The 27,464-nt window shown below is 36.0% G+C and overlaps 5 protein-coding genes across 11 annotated transcripts; 2 read left to right on the top strand and 3 right to left on the bottom strand.

The window, feature by feature from the left end:
- The first annotated feature begins 1,264 nt into the window (after positions 1-1,264).
- Positions 1,265-8,824, top strand: LOC140035153 (aspartate--tRNA ligase, chloroplastic/mitochondrial-like). 3 transcript variants are annotated; one of them, XM_072074920.1, is made up of 11 exons: positions 1,265-1,731; positions 2,180-2,323; positions 3,122-3,231; positions 3,825-3,936; positions 4,034-4,105; positions 4,708-4,799; positions 5,055-5,175; positions 6,303-6,425; positions 6,705-6,900; positions 6,986-7,173; positions 7,933-8,824. In XM_072074920.1, exons 1-11 carry the CDS (start codon positions 1,342-1,344, stop codon positions 8,005-8,007), a joined length of 1,623 nt encoding a protein of 540 aa, XP_071931021.1. In that variant the 5' UTR covers positions 1,265-1,341; the 3' UTR covers positions 8,008-8,824. The 3 variants fall into 3 exon arrangements, with proteins under 3 accessions (XP_071931021.1, XP_071931019.1, XP_071931022.1); XM_072074918.1 differs by having other exon boundaries at positions 7,917-8,824; XM_072074921.1 differs by lacking the exon at positions 7,933-8,824 and adding an exon at positions 7,297-7,353 and having other exon boundaries at positions 1,266-1,731.
- Positions 8,414-19,907, top strand: LOC140035151 (uncharacterized). Of its 5 annotated transcripts, XR_011839097.1 has the most exons (16): positions 8,414-8,551; positions 11,120-11,243; positions 11,693-11,829; positions 11,908-12,047; positions 12,268-12,413; positions 12,660-12,739; positions 13,788-14,045; positions 14,586-14,696; positions 14,839-14,961; positions 15,521-15,642; positions 15,721-15,790; positions 16,595-16,687; positions 17,498-17,625; positions 18,022-18,056; positions 18,897-19,038; positions 19,626-19,733. XR_011839097.1 is itself a non-coding variant. In XM_072074916.1 (15 exons), exons 1-15 carry the CDS (start codon positions 8,474-8,476, stop codon positions 19,770-19,772), a joined length of 1,899 nt encoding a protein of 632 aa, XP_071931017.1. In that variant the 5' UTR covers positions 8,414-8,473; the 3' UTR covers positions 19,773-19,907. The 5 variants fall into 5 exon arrangements, 2 of the variants coding, with proteins under 2 accessions (XP_071931017.1, XP_071931018.1); XM_072074916.1 differs by lacking the exon at positions 18,022-18,056 and having other exon boundaries at positions 19,626-19,907; XR_011839098.1 differs by lacking the exons at positions 18,022-18,056; positions 19,626-19,733 and having other exon boundaries at positions 17,464-17,625; positions 18,897-19,011.
- On the bottom strand, positions 19,739-20,969 carry LOC140035157 (EG45-like domain containing protein). Its single transcript, XM_072074931.1, has 3 exons — positions 20,507-20,969; positions 20,082-20,367; positions 19,739-19,988 (listed from the first exon to the last, which is right to left on the bottom strand). Exons 1-3 carry the CDS (start codon positions 20,616-20,618, stop codon positions 19,982-19,984), a joined length of 405 nt encoding a protein of 134 aa, XP_071931032.1. The 5' UTR covers positions 20,619-20,969; the 3' UTR covers positions 19,739-19,981.
- A 1,462-nt stretch (positions 20,970-22,431) lies between these two features.
- LOC113722172 (agamous-like MADS-box protein AGL62) lies at positions 22,432-23,103 on the bottom strand. The gene has a single exon (XM_027245655.2). It carries the CDS (start codon positions 23,101-23,103, stop codon positions 22,432-22,434), a length of 672 nt encoding a protein of 223 aa, XP_027101456.2.
- Positions 23,104-25,819: 2,716 nt separating this feature from the next.
- LOC113722178 (agamous-like MADS-box protein AGL62) lies at positions 25,820-26,773 on the bottom strand. The gene has a single exon (XM_027245664.2). The coding sequence runs from the start codon at positions 26,686-26,688 to the stop codon at positions 26,023-26,025; it is 666 nt and encodes a 221-aa protein (XP_027101465.2). The 5' UTR covers positions 26,689-26,773; the 3' UTR covers positions 25,820-26,022.
- Positions 26,774-27,464: the final 691 nt, after the last annotated feature.

Here is a 27,464-nt window from a genome sequence, read left to right as displayed (position 1 = left end):
GGTAGGAAAGAGAAAAGGTAACTAAATAGGTTGGTGAAAGGAAATTGAGGAAATATGGAAAAGAAAAAGAGTGTAGTATGTTTTTCTATTCCACTAACTTGTTTTTGTTCTTCAATTATTCGATCGGACTTCCCCTTGCTTCATTAATATCCCTGCTACTGCTGCATTACTGTAACTTCAGCTCTAAATCTTCTTTTTATGAAAAATTCGAAACTCTATTCTTTCTCCAAAACCACCATCCAGGCTTCATTAACTCTCTCCTTTTGTGCACCAAATTTGATGAGCCATTTCCCTTTTACAATTACCTTCATTTCTTTCTTGATTCTCTTTTATTCCAATCACAAATATTCAGGCTCAAACAAATATAGTAGGGCCTACACAAAGCATACATTTTTATTTTTTTTTGACGATTTGGTACACATCCAACTTAATTTTATAACACTTTAAGAGCTCGTAATTGTTGCATTTGGATTTAATTTTTGCTGTGTTAATGAAAAGGATATACTGATGTATGGATGGATGTTCATGGGATTCATGTTTGTATTTTGATTGTGAATTCATGATTATCGAATTTGGCAGCAGCCAACTTGGTGGACTTTTGCAAATTACGTAGATTCCGGTAGAAGGAAATGAGGAATTTATGGTTTCAAGGGCATTTTAGGATTTCTAGCATAAGACGATGTTGATAACATTAATGACGAGAGGACCAATAATGTTAGTAAAATAATTAACTCACATCAAAAAGTGTCTTTATTATATTTGTTTACCACAAAGAGGGTTATCTATAACTTTGTAGAATTATAGAGTTTATTTGGCAATTTGGTTAAACCTCAAAGGAGCTAAAGGAAAATATAACTAACTTTCCTTTACTCTTCCATATTTTTCTTTACCAACAAATACTACCTTAATTTTCTGCACATTGCATCCAAATTTACAGGACTTTAAAGGAAAAATATTTGATTACCACAATATTTTCAATAAGTATAATTAACTACTTATTTTATCTACAAATTTTTCTTGTCAAACAAATATACGCAAGGAAGTTATTTTAACTCACTTGATTTTCCTACGTAACTTGGCCCAACTTTGTTTCATTTTAAAATAGATCGAGCGTACATGCCCAACCCCAATCACGTTATGGTTAGGGTCAACAACAACATTGGGATCAAATGGAGCAGGCTGGCTCAGCAAGCTTTGGTAGGCCAAGCCCAATCTACACTGAAGTAAAAGGACCAGGAAAACGACATAGTTTTGGACTCTCAATTCAATTCGGCTTCGTCCCCCGGCCATGGACTTATCTGCTCAGAGTCTCAATTGAAAAATTGAAGCGGCTGCCGCGAGATGGCCGCACAACTCCTCCGCGCTCTGCCCAGTATAGCCTTCCGCTATAAACACTTCTCACTCAAACCACCTCCATTGCCTCTTCTATTCCTAAACTCGCACAGCCCCAGCTTCAAACCCACGCAACCTCCTAAACGCTGCATTTCAACTCCTTCTGTTTCTGCTTCGTCTCCTTCTCCTTCTTCAACTGAAACACCACTTGTTGCCGCTTCCCCTAAAGTATCTCGCTCCATCCCTTCTCTTGAATGGGTGAGCCGGACCGCTTTCTGCGGTGAATTGTCAGAAGCTGATGTGAATAAACGGGTCAGGCTCTGCGGCTGGGTTGCCCTTCATCGTGTTCATGGTGGCCTCACTTTCGTTAATCTCCGTGACCATACCGGTGTTGTACAGGTACTTATTTTTCATTTTCTTCTCTCTCTCTCTCCTTTTTTTTTTTAAAAAAAAATAATGAATTCTCAATCTTTCATTTCTTGAGCATGTAATAGTTCTTGACTGGCTATTGCTTTTATTTTTCCATTGTAATAAATATTTTTGAACATGATGACCATTAGTTTGTTTACTTAAGTCAGAAATTTAAGGCATTCTGCCTAGGAAACGTGGAAAATTTTGAACATTGATGGAATTTTATTTGAAGTAATCTGTCTGAAGTTACCAGTACTTACAGTCTACAATCCGTGTTTTGGTTTGTTTTCTTTGTTGAGAATGCTTGTTGATTTGCGATAAATGCTGCATGGGAAAGAGTAGCTATGAATATGCTATTTGATGAAATTGCGACAAAGAGTATCTTTGGGGCGAGTTGTTGAACTGGTCTTTACCTTTTGTGCTTTGGGAATTTCAGATTACGACCCTTCCCAACGAATTTCCTGATGCTCATTCAACAGTGAATGACTTAAGAGTTGAGTATGTGGTGGCCGTAGAAGGTGTTGTTCGGCCTCGCCCAATTGAGTCTGTCAACAAGAAGATGAGGACTGGTGCAGTAGAGGTGTGTTCTGCTTTAGCTTTAAATCTTTATGCATAGATGGATGCATTCTGCAATAATTACAGAAAAAGCAGCTGAAGGAAGTCACTGATGACATTCTCACTATAGTAAGTCTAGAAAATTTGAATTTGAGGTCTCCTTTGGCAGTTCACCTGTCTGTTTAGTCTCCATGAACTCTTTAAGAAACTGAGAATAACATGCCTATGGCTGAAAACAAGGCGTGGTGCTAGTTGTTATGAATTCAACCAGATCTATTGTGTCAAGGGTGTTTTGCATTGTGATTTGAAGGAAAACCTTTTTAGGCTTTTGTTCAAGCAGTCCCCCTGGCCCAATTTTTGAAGTGTTCAAGTGTTAAAATTAACAGGTGTAACAAGAACAATCCAAGGGCAATGTTTTATGTTTTCCCCCGCAAAAACCTTCCAAGTGTAATGATTAATATGGTTAAAATACGACCTTGTTTGAATTGCTATTCTATAAGTGTTATTAGAAGAAGATCACAGCTTAGGTGCATCAGAGAAAGAGAAAATCGAAGTCTGATGCTGGTGATTGACTAGGAGAGAAGGAAAGGTAATGAATTGTTGCTGATGTTATAATCATATGTTCATGGATGAGTTCTTTATCTCAGTGCTCCACAATTTACTTAGTTTCTGCAAAGTTGGTTGTGGAATTATGATGTGTAGTTGATTGTGGAAGACGAATTCTAATAACTGATGACCGCTGTTTTATTATTTCCTTAACTTGGATTTGCTCCTGGATGATTATTCTTTTTGGTGGTTTTAGTACAATTGCTTAAGTTTGCAGGTGGCTGCTGAGCGTGTCCATGTTCTGAATACTGTGAGATCTAAGCTGCCTTTCTTAGTTACTACTGCAGATGATGCCAAAGAATCTGTAAAGGAGGAAATTCGCTTGAGGTGAAAACTTTCTGAAGTTTTTTGACCATGGGCTTATGTTTTGCTTCTCTCTGCAGATTGCTGTTAGTTCTCTTGATAATTGATATTTTTACTTTTCTGGTCGAGTTGGGCATTTCTTAATGATTGAAGGTCTACTTTTGTTTCTGCTTCCTCTCGCTAATTTGTGGTATTGTGACTGGAGTGGGTAAACTGGAGTTTGCTTGGGTCATGGTTTGTTGTTCTAGTTGTTTCTGAGACACTTAACTGCTTAAGTAAAAGAATACTAGTGCTTGCCTCATTTACAAGAGAAGAAATAAAATTAGTAAGTAATATCACTATATGATGATAAGGGATTTTGGTGATGTTGATCTTTGAACCACATAGTTGAAGAGGTAGCATGGGTTATTTACCATCAATTCTCACATTTTGCATGTTCCATACCCTATGATGTGTGTTTTCTATTCAATGTAGTTTGTGGCTTTAAAGCATGCAATGCTTCAGAGGCCATAGTTTTTTCCATAGCCTAAAATATATTGATTGTTTACTGCTTGTAAGATCTTCGATGCATGTCTCTTAAACTGTACGGATTAAATGGTCCCCATACCTGTTACTAGATATCGATGCCTTGATTTGCGCCGGCCACAAATGACTTCCAACATTATATTGCGGCATCAAGTGGTAAAACTCATCCGAAGGTACCTTGAGGATGTACATGATTTTGTGGAGGTAATGTTTGCATTTTAACATCTTAGTGCAATCAGAAGATTCTACTGGAGTCTGTCTCTTCCACTCTCTGATCCTTGCCTTCATGTTTGTAAGGCAGATTGAGACTCCAATTCTATCTAGATCTACCCCAGAAGGTGCTCGGGATTATCTTGTCCCTTCAAGAATTCAGGTACAGTATTTGCCCTGTTAAATGTACCTATCTCGGGATTATCTCTAATTTCTCCTCTTCACTCTTTTGGTGTTTTCCCTTGTTTTCTGTTGAAGTGAATTGAAAAACAAAATGTAATCTTGGTATTGATGTTGTCGTTTGTCCTGGTGATGACTTAGTGATTTTGAAAGAATTCCCATCCCATCAGGCTTCAATCTCGAATTCAAGCCAAATTGTGTTTTCTAAGCTACGCTTAATCTCCAGCCTTTTATGGCTACCTATGTTTTTAGCTTCTCAAATTTATACTCAGAGTTAAAATTTCATTGCATTTGAGCTGTTATTCCCCAAACTTTTTACCTTTGTTGTTGAGAACCCGCTCAAGGCAACTTGTAAGATAAGAAAAGGAGAACGCCATTTAATACAACTCGTGTAGATCTTTTGGAAGTGATGGAGGCTGAACAATTTCCATACAGCATTTGATACATCGAAACATCAAGGATGAAAAATATTTACTTGTTTTATTGGCTTTTTAACATCTAATTCTCTACGTTTCAAGTTTATGTTTTCCAGAGATATATCAGTCATCAAATAAAAATCTGATTGCTTAATTCCATCATTTAAAGCCAGGAACATTTTATGCCTTGCCCCAAAGTCCGCAGCTGTTCAAACAAATGTTGATGGTCTCTGGTTTTGATAAATACTATCAAATTGCAAGGTAATAAGTTTTAAGTTTACGACTATTTGATCAGACTGTTGATTTTCATTTAAATTCCCCTTTTCTCTTGCATCTTTACATTCTGCCACACATTGTTCAACTTATGTGAAGAGGATCTCCCCCCTTCCCCCCTCAGATTATTATGAGGAAAAAGGATTCTAGAGGGGGGATCAAGAAATTTTGCATTTATTGCTGGGTCATTTATTAGTATACAACCAAGACCACAATGTGACTTCATCTGCTCTTGCTTTGCAGGTGTTTCAGGGATGAAGATCTAAGGGCAGATAGACAACCTGAATTTACGCAACTAGATATGGAGATGGCTTTCACTCCCTTAGAGGACATGCTCAGACTTAATGAAGATTTGATTAGGAAGGTTGTCTTTTTTTTTTTTTTTGGGTGGTAGAAATAGTTTGATGAGGTAACAAATCACAAAATGAAATGAGGTGGGGATAAAAGCATTAGAATGATCCAGTGAGTTAAGATACGTTTCATTTAGCTGACCCCTCTCACTTCCTTGATCCTGCCAATTAGTTTGCTGTAGTTGATAGCCTAATAGATAGTAGAGCAATAATCTGATTTCACAATTTGTGAGTTCCTTCAGACCTTTGATAAAATCCTCTATTGAAGTGAGATATATTTTCTGCACATAAAATTCTGTAAAACATGTCCTGAAATTTTCATTAAAAGAAGCTGTTCTTCCATAGCAATATTATAACTAAATTTACGTACATTGTGGGGCTCTAAACTGTTGATTTGAATTTTTAATACCTTCCAGAAATTCTGAATCGAATGTTATTTTCGACCAGAGCCTATATGATGGTTGAATCCTGTTTTTCAACTGATTGGTTAGTAATTGAATTTGATGACCTAGGTTTCGCACCTCCTGGTAGATTTTTGTATGATCTTTTACTTTCCAATTTTAGTAACATTCTCCTGTGTTATGGGCTGGGTGTGGGAATTGAACTGTAATAGCATTAATCTTGTTAAAACTTGTATAACATTTTGCTGTATAGAAGCTAAACATCATCAGCTGTGCACATGCTTGGCCTATATGTGGTGCCGAAAATAATTATTACTTCTGAGTAAACATGACAATCTTTTGCATTATCTGACTAAATATCTTTTAGAAGATTGAAACAAATTATACGTATGTTTTAGTGTAAATTTTACCTCGTCATGCTTGTAGTCTATCATATGATTCCTTTTGGTATCAGCAAATAATATATATATATATATATGTAGGTTTGTTCCGAAATAGTTGTTTGTTCTAATAAGCTTGATTTTTTCCCCTGAAGTTTAAAGCTGGATGCTGTCCAATTTTTCCTTTTGTAGCATGGAGTTAGGGTCTAGCGAGGCATGGGTTACATGGGTAGATGAGGGCTCTGATGGCCCAATTTAGATGTTTAATACAACTCTTAATTCTGTATTGATATTACTTTTGCTGTTACTTCTGATATTCAACTGGTAAGTTGACGGGGCATGATAAATATTTTCCTGCAGGTTTTCCTTGAGATCAAAGGTGTCCAGCTACCTGACCCTTTCCCAAGGCTCACTTATGCTGAAGCCATGAGCCAATACGGTTCAGATAGGCCAGATACTCGTTTTGATCTTGGATTGAAAGATGTAAAGCTTGTTGGTTTTCATGCATTATTTGTTTTTATTCTTTATCTCTTTCAATTTTCTCAACTGAGAGCTGCCAATGCAGTCTATAGCCCCTTCTTCAGTTTGTCCCAAGAAAAATAGTTTCTTTTCCCTTTTTCTTTTTTTTTTTTGGGAGAGGGGGGGGGGGGGGGGGGGGAGACAGGTTGTCATTCTTTTGGTACCATAGATGATACTATATTATGAAATCTTAAATCTATTTTTTGTTTTTTGGAGTGATTACCTAATGGTCTTGGCTTGCAGGTATCTGAGATATTTTCAGATTCCTCCTTCAAGGCATTTGCAGATACCTTGAAGAGTGGGGGAATTGTTAAAGCCTTGTGTGTCCCTTCAGGAGGAAAGACATACTCAAATACTGCTTTGAAGAAAGGTGATATTTACAATGAAGCTATTAAATCTGGAGCAAAGGGTTTGCCTTTCTTAAAGGTGTTAGAAGATGGTGAGAGTGATGTTTGTGATTGTTTGCACATTTCATCGCATTTTGCAGATTATATTGTTCTTAGTGCTTGATGTATATCTTTTAGGGGCAATTGAAGGGATTTCCCCACTGGTATCATGCTTGGACCACACAAAGAAAGACAAGTTACTCAAACACTTATCTGCGGGATCAGGTGATCTCATCTTGTTTGCAGTGGGTCAGCCTGCATCAGTAAATAAAACTTTAGATAGGCTGAGGTTGTATGTAGCCCATGATTTGGGCTTGATTGATCCTGTAAGTTTACTGCTTAAAGCTTTTAATTTCATGCAATATACTATTGGATTTAAAAGAAAAAGGAAAGGAAACTTGGATTAATTATTTTTACACATCTCACTTTGTCTATTTGGTGTCATTTAGTCCAGGCCCTCAATCTTATACAATATATAAGAAGAGGGCATTGACAGCCAGTGTAAATATTTTCTACAATTTTTTTTCGAACTTTCAATTTTATTCTTAGAAAATTAATTTTTTACCCTAAGTCACGTGATCACATTTACCAACATAATCACTCTAAATATTGCAATTACCAAATTATCTATTTTTAATTGAAGAAAAAATTAATTATAAATTGAAGTTTGTTAATGAAAAGTTCTTATAAAATTTATTAATGAAACAATAAAATTTACAAATTCATAAAAAATAATAATGATTTCTAAATTGCACACAAAGTAAGTGTGCTTTTTAACACTAATATCAATTATTTAAGATTGGATCGCACACACATATATATAAATATATGCACGCATAGAGGGGGAGATAAAGAATACTCCCTACTTAAAAATCACTGAAAGACAAAAACAAAAAAAGAGACATCAGTCAACACAATAAAATAAAACACTGCAAGAGCCTAATTTATAGTAATTCATAAGGAACGAACGCTAACAACACTGTGAAAAATCGTCAATAAACTAAACAGTAAAAAAAAACTGCTGAAAGCCATGCATATATTAAACTTATCCGGACTTTGCCAACCACAGATCTTCAAACCTGCAGAGAATTTCCGAAGTCATCAGAACCATAAGGAACGATGGAGTTGTTGCAGTATTCAGTCGTCGTCTGATTGAATAACATATCATCACAACCAACTGCAGTCACGCCGGGATTGATATCACCGCTATTATTTAAGCCCAAATTAGTTGAAGAAGAAGAAGAATTTTTCAACAATATCAAGTCATCGGCTCTCATCAACAGCTTTTTCTTCAACTCTTCCAATGAAGCTTTATACTGTTGAAGCTCCTCCAAACCCATATGCTCAATTGGGTCATCCCACCAAAAACTCCCACCGTTCTCTAACTTCGAACCTTCAATCAATTCCTTTCTTTTTCTCTCGACCTCTAATTCTTTGGACACTTTAGCATAGTGTCGGTTGTGTTGTTGAATCTCATGAGCACCCAATGGGATTTTCGGATCAGCAACGGATGACGAGGAGGATGATGATGATGATGATGATGCCGATCCCGTGGTATAGCGGTTAATAACAGCGTCAATGTTGGGGTGACCAAAAGCAAAGACGCGCTTGCCCAAAGAATGAACGATGATGGCAACTTCTGCCCCGGTCAAGACGCAAAGTTCACTTGCTTTCTTGAAGAGACCGACTCTTCGCTTGGAGAAGGTTACTTGCCTGTTGCTCAAGTTGTCTATCTTCTTGATCTCGATTTTTTTTCGACCTTGGGTCGTCTTCTTCTTCATCATCATGTTGTTCATTTTCGCCTTTTTTTTTTTTTTGTCTTTTGGTGGGATTTTGATGAATTAAGGGCTAGCTACATTGCTTTGGCATCCCATCCTATTATTATATAAGGTTCCACCTTCCTTAATATTTACCCGTAATTTTGTTTCCTAAAAACGTCAAAGATTTTATTGTGATTCGGTCGATATATTTTCTCCAGTTTCCATTGTTTCACCCTCCTAATTTCCCCTTGATTGATGGATTAAACTTAGAAATGGATGATTTATGTAGAGTAACATCTCTATCTTTTTCTCTCTTTTTTTTCGACAAAATATAAATTAGTGTTAACTCCTCATTGATTGATGGATTAAACTTAGAAATGGACAATTTGTCTAGAATTAACAGCTATTTTCTTCTTTTCCTGGCAAAACATAATTTACTCTCTCACACTGACCAAGAAAATGGCATTGTTGAGAACTATCGATCTAATCATTTCATCAAAATTACAAAAAAAAAAACAAACGATCAAATTGTTATTTAATGGCATGTGTAGTTAGTTTAAGTAGTTAATGGTTTATTATCTTTTAGCAAAGCGATATACATATTGTTTGGATGAATTCATGCATCAACATATAGAAACATATATACTTCCAAAAATCTAATTATTTCTTCTTCTTTTTTTGGCTAAGTATTTTCTTGCCTAGGTTAAAATTAGAAAAATTTATTTCCTCAGCTTGGTGACAACTAAAGTGTCTCCAAAATGTTCTCAATTCAACTTCGTTAAATAGATCAATAAAAATGAAACTACTTTTCCAATTATTTCCTTAATCCGTGGGCGGTAATCGAGTATGATTTACATGTATTAAGTATATAGGACTCTTAGTAAACAATTTTTCCAATTATTTCCTTAATCCGTGCCAGGCAAGTGCGATGTAGCTCGGACTCTAGGAATGGAGCTTGTTAAATTCCACTTTCACCCCTCATCCGCTCAAATTGAATGGAAAAAATCAACTCAACTACTTTTTGTGCATTGTATAAGTTGCCTCACCTAATTACGTCCAGGAATTGAACCACAGTGAAGTTATTCTCTACGTTCCGTTTTGTTATTATTATTTTTTTTGGGGGTGAATGAATGGGGCAGGCTTTGAAACAATTTAAGCAATGACACTTTTGTTTGGGTGGTTTGGTTCCTATAGAATTGAGGCATAGAATTGGAATTGGAAGCCTCAATTCTAATTCTTTTGTTTGGCTTCTAACTTTCCCAAATAATTAGAATTGAATTTCAATTCTACGGGGCTTGAATTCAATGACACTTTATATTGTCATTGTTGCAATATTTTCTATTTATATTGTCATTGTTGGTTGTAATTTTTGCTGAATGTCTCAGCTGGTTTTGGGGCTTTGGCTGGTATTTTGCCAAAAAAAAGGAAGTAATTTGCTTTTTTCTTTAAAGCTTTAGTAACAATTAGCTAAATGCACGAAAAAATAAATTATTAAAGGCATAAATTGATTTTTTCCTTTAAATTTTTAGTAAAAATTAGCTAAATGTAAGAAAAAAATTATTATATAAAAATAAAATAAAATTTTTATGTAAGCAAATGTTTCATGAAAATAATTCTAATTATTGATTTGTCTTTTTCACTACAGAAATGTCCAAACTTATTGACACACTAACTTAAGCCACTGCTCAGTTCTCTTCATATTTCGCATGTCAAAATTTGATTATAGTTTAAAAAGTCTGAAAATTATATAATGAGTCGCAATTTCATGAGCACTAAACCATTATACAGAAAGCCTAACCTCGTGGCTTCATTGAGAAAAATTGCAAGTTTTCTTCTCTATCATTCTTCCTTCCTTTTCACTTTATTGCCCTCTCTTTGTTAGATATATCCCATTCACGAATAAAAGCCAATGTCATACTGTGTGAGTGAGAAATAAGAGCAACTGAAAACTGGACAAAAAGCAGGTCATGTGAGGTTTTTCTCTCATGGATATGGCTGCTCAAAGGATGGCTAGCTAGAGATCTACCATGTGGTCTTACTAGTTAAACCATTCTGCGAAGATTTCCTTTTATATGCTTGATTCCCTGGACAGAGAAATGCTCCAATCTTAACTTGTTAATCTGTGATCTCGGAGAATGCTTCTATGAAGCTTTTATATTGTTCTTTCTGATGCTTGACAAACAGTTTAATATTCTGAATGGAGACCGTTTAGCTTTGGTTGATTATTGAGTGAAGACTGCTTTAGTTGATTAGTGCTTCTCTAGGGAGTCCAAGCTCTCAATCACACAATGTATCTTGTTTTGCTGGGGACTACATTTTACATGGGTTAGGGTCTATGATGCATTAATAAATGGATATTGTACTTTGTAATGGAAAATTACGTCAACCTACTGAGGGCTTTATCTGTATATCCTATTAATTTTTTGTCCCACATGTTTGGCCTATTACAATGATATACCTTCCACGCATGAGGAGGGAGAGTATTATTTAATTCCTCTACTCACATGTTCAGCTTTTGCTGGTGGTTCTCCAATGGATTGTTGGTTATGAAGATCTAGATGTGTTACAACTTGATTCTGCAATAGAGAACACTAAAATCACTGGACAAATTGCTCCCCATTTTTGGCAGCATTCAGGTTCTTTACTAGATTTTCTAAACTGTAAAATTGTCTGTTTCTTAGGTGATTTACCTAATATATCATAAGAGGAGAAAGTAACATAGAGTTCATACTCAAAGTTGGTACCCAGAAAGCTACCGGATCAATTATTTTTTCCCCTGCCTCTTGCTCTGATTAAATGCTGAGAGATTGTGCATTATCTTGTTGTGTACTTGTGTCTGCACAATGCTCAAAACTTCAGAATATATTTACCGACAAAAAGTATATATTTAGTGTTGCTTCCATCTTTTCTTACAAGAATGCTTAGAGATACTGAATGCAGTGATACAGTATATTTTTTATCCCTTTGGAGCATAATTTTGTTAGGTGCAAGACATTGGTTATACTAGATTATCTGTGCCTTTGCATTTATTTTCCAAGTTGTTTAGCTGTGAACTCAAATTATCTTTTCAATGGATCTCCTGCAGGGCCACTTGCACAGTATAGGAGTCTTGTTAAGCAAGGGAAGCTGCAGCATGATCCTTACCAGGAAGAGGTTGCTTTTAAACTGGAAAATCTGCTTGGGAGAATGGAGCAATATGAGAAAGATATGGAGGAGTACCATGTAGGCCACAACAGTTTATAGTGGTTAAATAATACTGAAACGCTGTTCCTGGCCTTATGTTATTCCTCATATTCATAGGAAAAGCTTACCAAATGGGAGCAGAAGAGGGAAAACGAACGGCGCAGGCTTTTGATGCAGGAAGCTGAGACCAAACAAGAGGGGGGTGGTATGACATCAATAAGCAAGCAGCGAAATCTTTTCCAAAGATGGATGTCCCGGTAAGGCTATCAATTTTCCCTTGATTTTGTAGCAATACTGAAACTGGATATTTCAATGAATTATACGTTGGTTCACAAAAATCTGAATAGGATTTCCTGTCATTGAACCAGTTGCGAATTCTGTAAAGTTCAGCATGAGGTCCAATTCCTGTATTTTGCTCCCTTCATCAGTCAAAAGAAATATATTTTTTCCCTGCTAGTGATATTTGTCTTCATTCAGGAAGAAACATGAAATTGTAGAGCCAGGAGTAGGGAAATGGGTCTCATATCTTAATCGAGAGAAGAAATTAGATTCACTGGTTGGTCGTCGTCCCACTGCTCCTCCAGCCCCCAGAGGATTGTATCTTTATGGGAACGTTGGAAGTGGTTCGTTCCTGCATCTTGATTATCTGCACTTCCTTGCCAATGCACATTTCTGCACTTAAGATTTCTAGTATGTTACTACATTAAGGCACTAAAAGGATTCAATGATTTCACTTATCTTTTATAAAGTAGACATGCAATCTAACATGAATAGCATGTTAATACACAGCATCTCTCTCTATTAATATTATTCTGGTTGTGGTTTTACTTTTTCACATACCAATTTGAAGAAATTTTTGCATCATTTAGGTAAGACAATGCTTATGGATATGTTTTATGGTGCGACTGAAGGAGTTGTAAAACACCAAAGAAGATTTCACTTTCATGAGGTGACTGCATACTGGTACAGAGTGTGGTGTAATTTCACTATGCCATCTTCTGAATTTTATTATGTGAATTATTTTCCTAAGCAGCTGTTATGCAATTCTACTTGGAAAAAATTAAGTTACAAGTTCTTATTACTTTCTGTTCATTTGCCAGTCTCCACTTTGCTAGCTTTTATTTGGTTCATCATATCTTGTTTCTTCTTGGTTTCTCCTTGTCAATGTTGGATGGGCATATGTAAGCCCTGCTATATCTTCTTTGACTTCTGGCATGTCTTTCTCTTGACTGTAAGGCATTTGGTGAGAGAACCCTAGGCATTCCATAAGATGATAAACCACAAACAAAAGACTTGTAGAGTTTAAGGCAAATGAGATTAAAATGGAGCATATATTGCATTTATTCTAATTATAGCTTCTTTTTGCTTGATGCTTCCTATCAAAGGTATAACAAACTCTCATGGATTCCATATTGAAAGTTCTGTAGTAGGTCTAGTCGTTGCTCTATCCTTGTTTTTCTTGGTAAGAAGCTTAAAACTGATTGATGGACGTAAACAAGACTTTCTGGGTAGGTAGTGCAAGAAGGCAGCAGTTAAAAAGTTGATAACTACTTCTGTAAAAGCAGAAGAAGAATGAATCAAACTTTCAGAATTAGCACATCATGAAGTTGGTACAGGAGGATAGAATCACAGAACTAATAGGGAAATATTTAACGTGCCACAGTAGTCAGTGACACCACATTTGCTTTACCTATAATGTTTCTCTACAAACCCATCATGTGTAGATATCAACATTAACAGATGGAGGAGTAGGTTTTATATTAAGACCACTCTGTACCAACTAATGCTTTGGCAAATCAAAAGTACTCACTCCTCATCTGGCTTGAGGAATGTTGACCAACAGGAAGCATGCAGAACACAAATAAAGACACACACACACACACACAATATAAGTTGGTTTGGGCTTAACTTGCTTCAAACCTTAATTTTTGCGGATTTTCATTTTTGTTTCCATAATTATTTTTTTATTGCTCTTTAAAAATGTCTTTTCTCGACAGGCTATGCTGTTAATAAATGAGCACATGCATAAGATATGGAAGGATCAAGTTAAGAATAAAAGTTTGCAGTCAAGTATTTCTAGTTGGATTACTAATCTTCCCTTTGATACAAAAATTAAAGAGTGGTTAGCTGCAGAAGAAAGATATAAGCAAGAGGTGCAGATGAAAAACATCCTTCCTGCTGTAGCTGATAAGTTTCTCACTGAAGCCCATGGAAATCATGCAGGAGCTAGCCTTCTGTGCTTTGATGAAATACAGGTCTGATGATGTAATGTTTCATAGATTTACTTTAGTGGTTCTTCAAGAATTATCTACATCCTTACCTACAGATATCTGTTACTGTCTTCTTTATAAATCCTTTTTTTTGTTAGTTATCTGAGCAAGAATATTAGGTTCAACTGATGTTTGTTACTATAAGTGGGAAGACAGAATATTCAAGTTAGTCATCTACTGTAATAAAATGTTTGAGTTCTACCCTTGTAGAATTCCTAAGTACAAACATGAATAACAGACCCTGTTAAAGAAATCTAATTTGCAACATGACTAAGTGTTATGTTATTGTACTACTACATCTAACGTGATTCATTTTGTAGATCAGTTTACTGCTACTTGAACTGGATATTGGAATTATATTATGAAGCGGGTTTTGTTTTACCTTATATTATTTTCTGCAAATGAGTGGGGCATAATTTTTCTTTGAATGATTAAGTTATATTCTTTATTTCGTGCAAATTTCTGAGTCGGATTGAAATTTTGGAGACGGAATCTTTAAATTTAATATCTTACTTGCTCTTGCAGACAGTTGATGTTTTTGCAATCGTAGCATTATCTGGAATTCTAAGTAGATTGTTAAGCAATGGAACAATTCTTGTTGCCACCAGTAATCGTGCACCGAGAGACCTGAATCAGGTGTCTTTATACTAAATAAATTTATGTTTTTATGCTTCCTTTGGTGTTCTATCCAGGACTCTGTGACATGCTATGCATGGGACTTTGAACATATATTGCACCCCATATAAAATGTTCCTGCAACTTCTCTCCTTCCTTTCAGGATGGTATGCAAAAGGAAATCTTCCAAAAGCTTGTAGCAAAATTGGATGAACAATGTGATAACTGTCTAATAGGAAGTGAAATTGACTATCGCCGTCTTATAGCAAAAAGATCTATTGATCAGGTGAGCATGAAGGCAAATCAATTATCTTTTCCATGTGTTTCTGTTTTTATGACTTTTAGTTGTGAAAGATGTGATGGCCACATCCTTAATTACCATACATGCAGATGTACGAGTATTGTACAGAACCTTAATGATTGACAAAGAGAGCAATAAAAAGAACAAGCTTGAAAATTTAAGCACATTTGAAGGTGTATCCTGGAGATAGCTCTGAATAATGAATGGTTTGCTAAACAAGAATGTGGTATTACATTGCAATAAGATTCAGTTTCTTTTTGTCTAAATTCTTTAATTGGTCCATTCAGCTGTAGGAATATTCACACTCGTAACATTTCTAAAGATTCTCCTGGCAAAAAGATGAACTTGAGTCTTAGTTGGTGTGGTTGAGATATATATTTTTGTTTCTTTCTGAACTTAATTGAATTTTCTATATTCTACTTCAGTCTCATCGTCTTCGTTGCTCCAATATATTGGTTATCTGTTAGTCATAGAATAAGTCCAACCTGTACTTAGATGTTGTTTTTGGGGTTAAGTGCATCTCCATTTTCCTATGTCTATTCAGGTTCATTATTTTTGGCCACTGAATAGTATCAAAACAGAGGAATTTGAGATTATGTGGGACAAGCTTACAAGACTATCTGGGGGAATAATCACTTCAAAGGCAATTCGAGTGATGTTTGGGAGGTACTCTTCAATCTATCTGCGTCCATTTTACTGATATATCTCACTCAGCTTTTGATATTACATTTTTTTCGCAATCAGAACATTGGAGGTTCGCCTAAGCTGTAACGGTTTGGCACGTTTCACATTTGAGTACCTATGCGGTCGACCGGTAAATTGCTTCATTTTGGGTAAAAGTATCTTTTATATTGTTGTGCTATTTAAATTAATACCATCTAAATCATTCTTTCTTCAAAATAATTTATAAGCTGAAACCTGCCTATAATGATTTAGGATTGTTTAAATGATGGTACTGTAAATAGAAAAGCTCGAAATATTTAGATTGTGGTTTAGTGTTTTTTTATAGTATCACTAATTCAAAGCTAGTCTATCTTTTTTCTCTCTCTTTTGGCGCTCTGTTCATGCTGGAACAATTTCTATTGTGTGTATGCTGATGCATATTTAGTATCATTCATTATCTGAAAACATTCGAAAACAGAAGCAATATCTGGTCGATTTTACGACTAAAGACTGTTAAACTTGCTTTGACTCTTTCTAAGATTTGTGCCTCGTATATTTTTGCACATCTTTAAATTGAAATCCTTCCTTCCATCTTGTAATGTACTTTTGCAAACAAAAGGAAGGAAACTTGATGAAACAAATGAAAATAGCTAGGTCCATGTCTAGATCAATATTCAAAGAGTTCATACTGTCATATTATTGGATATTACTACAAAGAAAAGTACTTTGGTGGAAAAATATGAGTATTCCTTCCTAAAAAATATCTTCCAAGTCTCAGATGATTCTTACTGTTTGTGAGTGTATACTAAAGCTATCAATTCCTGTCCCTGATAGATGAACCAACCACTCAGTGACATCTGCACTGCATTTTAATTTAATTTTTTGATGCTTGACCTTGTTGCACGTCCCCCTTTACCTTCTTTTTCCTGTTTGATCCCATTAGCAATTATTGCAGGTTGGAGCCGCAGATTATATTTCTGTAGCTAAAAATTACCACATGATCTTTATCTCAGACATCCCTACTATGAGCATGCGAATTCGTGATAAGGTACCAAGGCTGCTTAAGTGAATGCTATTTCCTTCAGTACATCAGTATCAATTCCTACAGCATTTTTGTGCATGCAAGTTTTTGTGATTTACATCAGGCTTTAAATGAATAGATATGCTTCTTATCGCCCATGCTGTTCACTTGACATTCTTCTTTTTCCTTCTTTCAGTTTAATGTAAGGAGAAATTGCCTATTTTTCACTTTAGTCTTTCTTTTCTTATTTTACCTATTACATCAAGGGGGAAGGGAGCTTTTGAAGGTCGAACAGGTTCCCTTAAAATGTCATCTCAAGGGAAAATCATACTTGTCTCAAGGTTTATGATAAACTTACTTCGAAACTTACCAGCCACCATTAGTAGTATACAATAAGATACAGCTTCTAGATTCCTGATTGCTATGCGCTTAGCTTGAGTTTGAACATGTTCCATGGATCATGGTGGCTTATTCAGTCTCATGGATGGGTTTCTGAAGTATAGTCGCCCTCAGTGTATTTAGGGATCATAGTTTTCAGCATACTAAAATATGGTGCCATTTTAGTGAAACAATTTAAGGCACCTTTTAAGGACAACAGTTTACAAGCTACCTAATAGATTGCTCTATATGCTTGCAAGGTGCTTGTGCAGTTTATCAGGTTATCCTGTTTTTCTTGGATAAGACTGACCAATGTGTGAGCATTCTAAAGCTTCCAATGATTATCTTATCTTTGGAAAGCTAAGACAAACTGATAGACTGACAGTCTAATAAACAGATTGATATTGCTTCTGTATGATTACCAGCTACAATTACCGATACTGGGTTTCTCGCTTCCAGGCTCGGAGATTTATAACTCTCATTGATGAACTTTACAATCACCATTGCTGCCTATACTGTTCTGCTGCTTCTTCAATAGATGACCTATTTCAAGGAACTGAAGAGGGTACACTTTTTGACTTGGAGAGGTGAGGAAATCATTTGATCATTCTTCTTTTGTGAGTTTCTTGACACATTGGTCCATGGATGACCCCCACACCCTTTGGCTTTGCTTAGTTAGCTCTTTCATCTATTGACACGCATGAGTTTCATCAGAAATTATTTTACACTACCTAGCATACTTGCAACATGTCATCAATTCATTATAGATCAATGTTATATAACAAAGTATTCCCTAAAAGTATCAAAATTCTATTATGAGAAGTTTCCTAGAGCCATGGAGGTTTTTTTTTCATTTTTTTTAATTATATCTGTTTTCTGCTTCTTTTCTCCTGAGCAGAGCCAAGTTCTTTCATTAGCTAGGGTTTTATTGTACCATTTTGACATTGTTTCTCATGATGCAAGTTTTATGTGTCAATTTTCAGTGAAAAATGTGCGCTGTGCTTTACCTCTGCTTACGGTGTGCCCTATTTTCATTTTTGTTTTTCCTATATTCTGACAGTTCAGTTTTATGTTGCCCTGTACGTCTTTATTTTTTCTTTTTATGACTTAGTGTGCTTTTGGCCTAATATCTCATAATGTAAATTAACTATGATTCGTCAAGGACAATCCTAAAGCATTAATATACATTAGAGAGAGAGAGAGAGAGAGAGAGATGATTTACTTGCTGCGATTTCAATGAATAATTGATTTTAGTAGAATAGATTGTTATGTTAGTAATACTTATGAAAGGATTCGAGGATTAAAAGACCAAATATGTCGTCCTTGTATGCAGACGTGATATTTCCCTCCAGAAAATGAATCATAACATTTTCATTAACAGAGTGATGTGATAAATTGATCAATTCAAATTTAGGCACAAATAATTGTCTCTTTTTAATGCAAAAGACATAGTTTTATATTACACATTGCTTCCCAAATGGCAATGTCATCTAAACCTGCTATTAAGAAATCTAAGGGTATGCACTAGGTTGGTAGCATGATATCAGGATTGGCAGTAAAATGGATATAGTGAATTTACTGTTTTAAAAGAGTATGGAAGTGACTTTTGGCATAGACATTACTTCTCTTTTATGTCTGGTGACTGATGATCAAGTTTCTGGTCAAGTACATTCTCAGTGAGAAAATCGAATCAAATATGAATGGATAACATTCGTAAGGCCAGTCTTTGACCCGTCTAGAGTTGCTGGAAAACTTTAAAGTTTAAGCAATATGCCATCTACATCACCTGTCTTTTAGCTTCAACTTCTGTCTTTGGTTATAAAGACTACATTGGTTCATTTCTGCTCTCCTTTTCCAGCTTCCAATTTGAAACAGAGACTGAAGGTGCCAAACTGCGACGAGATGTTCTAGCAGAGGGCACAGTTAGTTCTGGTGGTACACCAACTGGAATTACTTCCATGCTATCTGGTCAAGAGGAGATGTTTGCATTTCGCCGAGCTGTAAGTCATTTTTTGCGTGATTGTCAATTTTTGCCGTCTTTTATCATGAATGTTCTACATTTTTTCTGTCAAGTCATAGGAAATGCTGTTTCTAAGTCCATAGTTTAGCATGTTAAACCTTCTCATAGAAGGTTATTGCAATTTCCCTGAAGGGTTAATCGCAGTAAAACCCCATCAGGTTTAGCATGCTTTGCATGTTAGTCTTAAAGTTACTTTCTCCCACTTTACTCCTTGAGTTGGTTTTGTAACACTTAACCCACTATTGCCATTGATGAAAACAAGTTTGTCGTCAAAACAACTAAGACTTGTACCCCTAGCAACATTCAGATAGTGTCCCATGCTGCACCCAATAATACCTGCTTCATTAGACTAGCAGAAGAAATTGTCATGCTGCCATAATAAGATGAATCTGGTGGATTCATTAACTCAGTTCTTGACTGGTGTATTCGCCATGGCCTAAGATTTGCTATCAGGAATAATCTGTTAATATCTTTTGTTCTATCTTTGTTATCTGGTAAGTTGTGGTTGTGATTGTGGCCTCTATATACTGTACATTAGGGCATGAACTAAAAGGCTGGTACATGCAGGTTTCCCGCTTGATTGAGATGCAAACACCTTTATACCTGGAAGGTGTCCGCCATCTTCATCCGTATTTCCAGAATCAAAAGGAAAGCTTTGGTACTCTTAATGCAAAAGCAACTCAATTTCGGGAACCATCTCTTGAAATCATTTGATGTGTACATCACGTCGAAACTTTTAGTACATTTTTTGTGCTCGTTTGCCATCATTTAATAGGATATACCGATAACAAAGGGAAATGAATTTTTAAACAACATTTTGCTATCTAGTTCTGTTCCTATTTCCAAGGATGCCCTTTTCCTCTTGATCTTCAGCCCGTAAAATTACACGTATATATATATATATATGGAAGTCAAATCCCTCTTCATATCCTGCAAAAGGTGTGACGTAAAATATTAAGCAATGGAGCAACCGAAGAACATAGTGAAGATAATAAGCTGGAGACAAGGAAGAAGTGTAAGTACTGGATGTATTCAATGTTGATTTTGGCATCAGGGTTGCGGGAGATAGCTGCAAAAGCATCACTAGACAAAACAATGGTGGAAGGGCATGGGCGTCTTGGGCAGAAATCCACCACCCTAACGTCGATGGTGGTGCCAATATCTCTGCATGGCTTGTTGCTGCCGCTCAAGCATCTTAATCTGTAGCGTCTGCCGCATGCAGCCCCGTTATCCCACAGCCCTTCACTCACAGCAACGAACAGATTTCCTGCTGGAAACTGATCATTTCTGTTTCCCCCGCACTTGGTGGCTGCACGAGTTAAATTTAGAGTAAATTTTATAATCAAATTCCATATCCTTCCTAATACGATTCTCAAACAACTGAAAAAACAAAAAAGCTGCTGCTAAATAATGATATAGAAACTTCTGAGAAATCAAATGTTGCTCACGGGTATATGGAGGATTGTAAGAAGTGGCAGTGCCAATGTGTCCAAGGACTAAGTTTATTTTAGCCAGACTGAATATGCTGATTAAGACAAATTTGAAGCGTAGGAGATCCATGATTATGGCTGTGGACTTTACTTCTGCCTAGGTAGGGTAGCTTGATTCTCGACTTCGGATGTGGGGGAAATGTGCCTAATTTACCTCAAATTTATACTAGCTGTAGATAAAATCAGCCCGAGGTTTCAAACTGATCTCTAAACCGTCCCCTTTATTTTTTTATTAAGGTATTTGAATGTGGATAGCTACTAAGAAAAGTTGCCAATATCTAAGCTGCAAGCAGCACGAGTACTTTTGGTTGGGAATCAATGGCAATTGCAGTCCACGTTGACAATGGATGGTGAAATGAATTCAGCTTGTTGACGATGAGAGGAGGGGTTGAGCATATGGTTTCCTGCGTCATGCACAATCTTTCCACTTTCCCCTAGAAATGTTTTGTTTTTTACAAACATGGTACGCTATCAAACTACCATCAATCACATTGTTCATAATCAAATAGGGTTTTGGAAATTTAGCACATGTCACTAAAGAAATACATTAGTAGGTTTCAAGAAACTTCATATATATATATATATAAATCCTCTACCCACTCTTATAAAACATGTCATCAAAGGAATCACAATCGTGTTGGTAACATGGTTCAAAGTCGCCGTCGCAGTTGCGGTCGCGGCCCAAACTGTTCCACATCTGTCTCGACGCATCGACCGCGGTCTCAGCGAAACGCAAATTTTTAAAATATTTAATATTTTAAAAATTGTAAAAAATATGATAAACAAAAATAATTAAAAATTAGTAAAAATAATAAAAATTCAAATTGATTTGGGATGATTCGGAGTGACTCGGGACGATTCGACCGTTTCTATCCATTTCGAAGACGTCTTGGTTGAGTTTTCGGTGATTCGGCCAAGTTCTCGACAATTCATTATCTCGGAACCATCTCATCCTGGTATCGGATCGGAAAGCCCATTTCTGGTGACGACTCAGCCAAGTCTTTGAACCATTGTTGGTACACTAACTAAGGTCTCTGTTAGGAAGAGTACAATGTTCATGTTTTCTCTCGGTTACATGTTTACAACATGAAAAATAACTCAACTGTCAAATATTATAGCTGATAGCTCTAAGTGATGTGAAGGCTGTGCTACGGAATTCAACTAACATAACATGTAAGATGTCCAAAGTAAAAGTCCACGGACCGCCACTAATGGACGACTAGCCTGCCCTGGAAATCAAAAGACAAATTCCCTTTGTTTAGTTAGCCTCGTCAATTAAGGATCCCACTGAAGGTGAGGGTGAAGCTGCAAAGGTCATTTATCTAATGAAATTGATGAAGTTATCTTTTTCATTAATTCAGTTCAGATCAAAGGTCCAAAGTAGGTGCAAGAATCGCTAGGGGTATCATGCAGCTCGGTTGATTGTTGGAGATGTTTCACTGCTTTTAATCCTAATTAGAAGCCAAATTGTTTGTTTGAATAGTAGTTGTTTGGGAAAAACTTTATTGGGGATTTTTAACACAATTTTTTCTCACCACCTTTATTATTTTTTGAGCTACTTTTTTTATCTCATGAATATCTAATGAATTCTTCTCTCACGCAAATAAAGAATTTGAAATTCCATACCAATTCTATGCATTTTCCAAACGAAAGAATTGCAATGACTTGGAATTCCAATTTTATAGAATTCGAATTCTAATTCAATTTCAATTCTATAGTACCAAACGCACCCTTTATGAGATTAAACTATTTATAGTAGATTGATGGAGGAATCATCAGAGAAGAGCAATGACATAATTATTGACAGTTTAGACTAGCGAGGCACTAGCTTGATGCACCAAAGTCAAATCGGAAAAACGAGATAAGTTTATACCGAATAGGCTTCAAAATCCTCCATTATCATATCCAAAGTTGAAGATATTAGGATGGACCGAACCCACGCTGACCCCGGTTGGTTTGCTCTCATATTGATGATACAATCCCGCAGCAGCACAATTGTTTAGTGTAAAAAATGAAGAATTGTTGTAATTAGCCTCAGCCGCCACCTTGCTAGCATGACTCGTCACACTGTTTTTCATGTTTTCCAGTGAATCTCTTAGTTGTTCAAGTTCGTGTAATCCAAGTTCATTAACAGGGGATTCCCACCAATAATGATTTTGGCTGGCTTTTCTCATGAGATCAAATGCCTCGCCTCTTTTCTTCTCAACTTCTAATTCACTGAGAATTTGAGTGAGCTGCAAGTTGAGCTCCCGGACACTACTGGCATTCCTGTGAGCCCCAACGAGGTGGAGTGCACTCGAGTTTGGCTGAGGATTTCTGCATCGCGCAATGAATTTATCGATTATGTAATCGACACTAGGATGGCCAAAAGAAAATACTTTTCCCGCTGGGGAAAAAACTATAATGGCTAATTCAACGCCACAGAGAGTGCTGAGTTCGTGCGCCTTCTTATAGAGTCCCGAACGGCGTTTTGAAAATGTAACTTGGAGATGATTCTTGATCTCAATTTTTGCAATTTTGATCTTTTGGCGACCCATGCTAGGTTTCTTTGCCATGATCTTCTTCTGAATACAAGAGGGAGAGAGGTTTTTTAGGTTAGGTTTGGTGGTTCTATGAAGAGTTATGGATAAAGTGGAGAAGCAACAATTTAAAGGGCCTCAAGTTTACTCTTGAATCTGGATAGATTGATTGTAATTTGTGCTAGCTAGTATATGTAATCATTAGGCATAATTACCCTTGATTTGGGAGTTTAAAAAAATCTTAGATCTTAATGCTATGATGGTGTGACATAAATCTTCTCTTAGTTGGCATTACAAGGTGAAGTATCAGTTATTATTGCAAGCCAAAGTCAACTCATATATATGTGTTTCTCTACTCATTTTGGGTATGAATTGATGATCAATTGGCACTCACACTCACTCTGTAGGCATTTGTTAGAGCACAGAAAGTGCTTTTGGCACGTTACTTATGTCTTCATAAAGAGCCGAAAGATGGAAGAGCATTTATAGAGGAGCAAAATGCTGTGTATAACTGTTTTTACCATAAAACGCTAGTAGTAATTAGGATAAGAAGTGAATCATAACGTAAGTGAATTGGCAGCAGCTTCACTTCACATGCCCTATATGCTAAGAACTAAGAGGGCAAATGGGTAAATAGGAATTGTGGCTTTTTTTTTTGTCAAAAAGGAATTGTAGCTATTTACCTCCTGCTATTAATTAATAATTACAGGGATTTTGTTAACAAGTGAAGAAATCGGTGAAAAAAAGTAAAACCTTAAAATTTAGGAAATAAAGCTAAGATGCAAAAGCTACCACGAATCAAAAAATTTAAGAAGATGCCAAATTGATAATTAGTCACACGTTCTTACTTGAAAGTGATTAGAAAACACTTGGTAAGAAATCTTCCAAAGATTCAAATATAGTATGATATATGCCAGCTATTAACGGAAAGCCATACAATAATCTGACAACCTTCAACTAGTTATCATCATTGTCTTTAAAGTAACAAAGGGTCATCAAAGCAAGAATTCTATCGTCATATCTGGATCAATAGTACTTTCTAAGGTTTTTGTTGTAGGTCAGTATCATACAGTTATGACAAGCTAAAAACCCCAGTAAACCTTATTCGCTGAACTTTGATCTCAAGGCCCATGGATTAAATCCGCCCAACTTTTCTCTACCTATTTAGCTAATATCCTATTGATTATCATTGTGAACTCTCCATGGTTCAAAACACTATACAATCATCGTCTATTCCTTTTGTTTTTACTCTTCTTCTTCTTTTGTACTACAAGGGGAAACATCGTTTGTCTATCGGTATTGTAAAAGGAACTAACGTGTACACGTGCAAGTATGAGAAAACCAACATAAGAAACAGGAACAACATGCTATTCATTTTTTTTTCAGTAATTCATTCAAATATTGGACGAAAATTTACTCATTATGATCAAACATTTTGCACAAGAATGGTGAATTTTATTGTAAAGGACGTTTCGTCCAATCAAAATGAAACCTAAATGCTTTTCATTTGTAGCGATGCACTTTCGAACCGTGATCCTAAACAACTTAGTATAGTGTCAATCAGGCATCAAAACCACGAATTGGGATTCTGTGATGTTGGCAGAAGACTTTTAAAGGTTTTAATTGTGGGGATCGACCAGGCAAGGCTAGAGCTTATCTTGATTGTTGATTTAAAATTTATTTAAATTTCAAATTAATAGCTGAGATTAGTTCGAACCAACTCGGTCGAACCAACTGTTAAATGTATTATGCAAGTGTTCCTGCAACTATTAGAATTGTTAATGGAGTCGAATTAGTCTGAGTCTGACCCATTCGGTTAAAAAAAAAATACCGTTCGATTTTATCTTTAATCGGACTTGACAGATTTTGACCCTGAATATTAAACTCGAATTAAATATGAGCTAATTTAGGATCTTACTAGGTTAAACCTCTGACTTTGAAACGTTTATACAAGTGTGAGTTGAATTTGAATCTTTTAACGAAATCCAAACCTAAAAGCACCATTTAATTTGTGAGTAAAGTTTGGACTTATCAAAACCCTATTCAAAAAACTCGACTAATAGCCCTAGCAATCGCGAAGAATTTAGATCCTCAAAACAAGTACTAAACTTTATAAAAATTGTTATAAATGTGAATACCTAGCATCAAGATGAGTACATTAATCCGAGAGAGGAGGGAGGGGGAAGGGATGTGATAGATGATAAGGCAGAAAGGAGTTGTGAGAGATCCAAAGTTCAAGACATTCCACTTATAAAAAAAAAAGTCCAAAAAAAAAAAAAGATGAGTACATTAACAAATTGAATGCGTTGTTTAAGAATTCTTTCTGGAAACTATTTTTAAACATTTTTTTGGGGAAAATTTTCACATGTATAGGTTGTTTGATGTTTCACCGAAATGGACGAAGGAAGCTAAGAATTACAAAGCCGTTCTGCCTTCGGTATCGAAAAGCATTAGTTTGGATAGATTTTTAATTTTTAATTTTAGCCTCTCGATATTTACCTAGTATACCTACTGAAAAACCCTATTATACTGGTGTGAAGAGATATTAGGGGAAAAAAAGTCCAAACTAAGTCATGCAATTCTTTAACGCTATTATTATTATTATTTCACATCTTTGTTTGACAGTTTCATCGCATGCGGCAGTCTAGAAGATTAAAGCCAGAAAAAAAGTTTCTTATGTTTTTTCTTTTTACTTTACAATCATCTCCTATTGGTTTCTTTCCTTGATTCCAAATACGGGATAGATTGGTAATACATCGAAAAAGAAAACTTTATCCCATTTTTACTGTTTTGGCATAAAAGGCTTCTTGTACAACATCAACAAAAATACACAGGAATAAAGTAGATAAGATTAATACCCAGACTTACTTATACGGTACAATACAGACACCCAAATATGATTCAACAGAACAAAATACTACTACAATAGATCAGACCAATTTCTGGATATATGATTTAGAAAAATCCACGACCATATCCAAGTGCAAACCCATGAGGAGTCATAGAAAGTCCCAGACCAGGAGGAGGAACCTTAGCGTCAATGTTAATTGGACCAACATGGCCTCCTCCCTTGGAACTCGATGACCCAAGAAACGCAGTCGCGTTGGAAGCCTCCACCATCAACTTCTCTGCCTGATTGGCCACATTCTTCTTCAGCTCCTCCATGGCCGCCTTTAGTTGCTTCAGTTCTTGAAGTCCAAGATCATTAACCGGAGCCTCCCACCAGCATCTTCCTTGACTCGCTGTCCTCAGTTTGATCAGCTCCTCACCACGCTTTCTCTCAGCGTCTAACTGATTAAGCATTTCAGTCAATTGCATGTTGAGTTCGCGAATGCTCGCTGCCCTGTGTGCCTCAACAATTTGCGAACTGCTCGAACTCGGGCCAGCTTTTCCGGTTACGAAACGATCGATGATGGAGTAAAGGCAAGGATGGCCATAGGAGAAAACCTTTTTCCCTGGGGAGAAAACGATTATTGCAATTTCAGCACCACAAAGTGTGTGGAGTTCATAAGCCTTCTTGAAAAGGCCAGAGCGGCGCTTTGAGAAAGTAACAAGTAAGTTGCTTTCTTTTGACATTCTTGTCATTTCAATCTTTTGCCTACCCTTGCTCTTTCTTGCCATTGTTTAAGCAGGAATTATGTTCCAATGGGAGGAATGTGGCTGGGGATTTAAAGGGTGTGTTCATTTTCCTAGAAGTTTCTGCCACATCGTTGTAGATTTTTGCTACCATTTAGGATATGACTATTAACTTCTTGTTACCTTTTAAGCCAAGACTGTTAACTTGTTCTTACCTTTTGGTCACATTCACAGCCTAATCCAGAATAGACAAAAAAGAAAAAAAAGAGTAAGCAATTAAAAGGCATGTAACACTTGAATGGTAAATGCTGATATATAGATAAGAACTTACAAAATAGTAGTAATTATTATTGCATAAGATTTTTTTTTTGGGCGATTCTAATCTCAATGTGAAAATACTGGATACATAAAAGGAATGATATGTAAATTTCCAAAACCCCAAAAAAAAAAAAAAAGTAATACGACATGCCACTACATTGTAATCACAAGAATGTAAAATAATTTTTTGTTACTTTGTCAAGTACTCATGTCAATTAAGGTAATAAGCGATCGGACCGTTATTTGAAAAAAGAACACTCGTTTCGACGTAATATTGAGCGGGCAAACACCATGCACATGTAACTTTTTCCAAATGAAATAAAATAAAAGCATGCCATAGTTTATAATTAATGTTATTATCTTCTCAGTTATGATACAAATTTATTACTAATAATAATAATAATTAAGACTGCTTACAAGATTTTTGAAGATTTTGATTTCTTCTTAATATACTTACCTTAGCTTAGTATTTAGTAGCAGCTTATATCAGAGACGTAGTAAAT

The sequence above is a fragment of the Coffea arabica genome, chromosome 2c (genome assembly GCF_036785885.1).
Source record: "Coffea arabica cultivar ET-39 chromosome 2c, Coffea Arabica ET-39 HiFi, whole genome shotgun sequence".
Taxonomy (NCBI): Eukaryota; Viridiplantae; Streptophyta; class Magnoliopsida; order Gentianales; family Rubiaceae; genus Coffea; species Coffea arabica.
This window is presented reverse-complemented; position numbering and strand designations above follow the sequence as displayed.

Excerpts from the sequence above, each read along its gene's own strand:
- LOC140035153 (XM_072074918.1), top strand. The coding sequence starts at position 1,342 with ATGGCCGCACAACTCCTCCGCGCTCTGCCCAGTATAGCCTTCCGCTAT. Across the intron at positions 2,324-3,121 it reads TGAGGACTGGTGCAGTAGAG|GTGGCTGCTGAGCGTGTCCA; the intron begins GTGTGTTCTGCT and ends TTAAGTTTGCAG. Across the intron at positions 7,174-7,916 it reads ATTTGGGCTTGATTGATCCT|ATCTTCAAACCTGCAGAGAA; the intron begins GTAAGTTTACTG and ends TGCCAACCACAG.
- LOC140035151 (XM_072074916.1), top strand. The coding sequence starts at position 8,474 with ATGATGGCAACTTCTGCCCCGGTCAAGACGCAAAGTTCACTTGCTTTC. Across the intron at positions 14,697-14,838 it reads CACCGAGAGACCTGAATCAG|GATGGTATGCAAAAGGAAAT; the intron begins GTGTCTTTATAC and ends CCTTCCTTTCAG. Across the intron at positions 19,039-19,625 it reads TGTTTGCATTTCGCCGAGCT|GTTTCCCGCTTGATTGAGAT; the intron begins GTAAGTCATTTT and ends TGGTACATGCAG.
- LOC140035157 (XM_072074931.1), bottom strand. The coding sequence starts at position 20,618 with ATGGATCTCCTACGCTTCAAATTTGTCTTAATCAGCATATTCAGTCTG. Across the intron at positions 20,368-20,506 it reads TTACAATCCTCCATATACCC|CCACCAAGTGCGGGGGAAAC; the intron begins GTGAGCAACATT and ends TAACTCGTGCAG.
- LOC113722172 (XM_027245655.2), bottom strand. The coding sequence starts at position 23,103 with ATGGCAAAGAAACCTAGCATGGGTCGCCAAAAGATCAAAATTGCAAAA.
- LOC113722178 (XM_027245664.2), bottom strand. The coding sequence starts at position 26,688 with ATGGCAAGAAAGAGCAAGGGTAGGCAAAAGATTGAAATGACAAGAATG.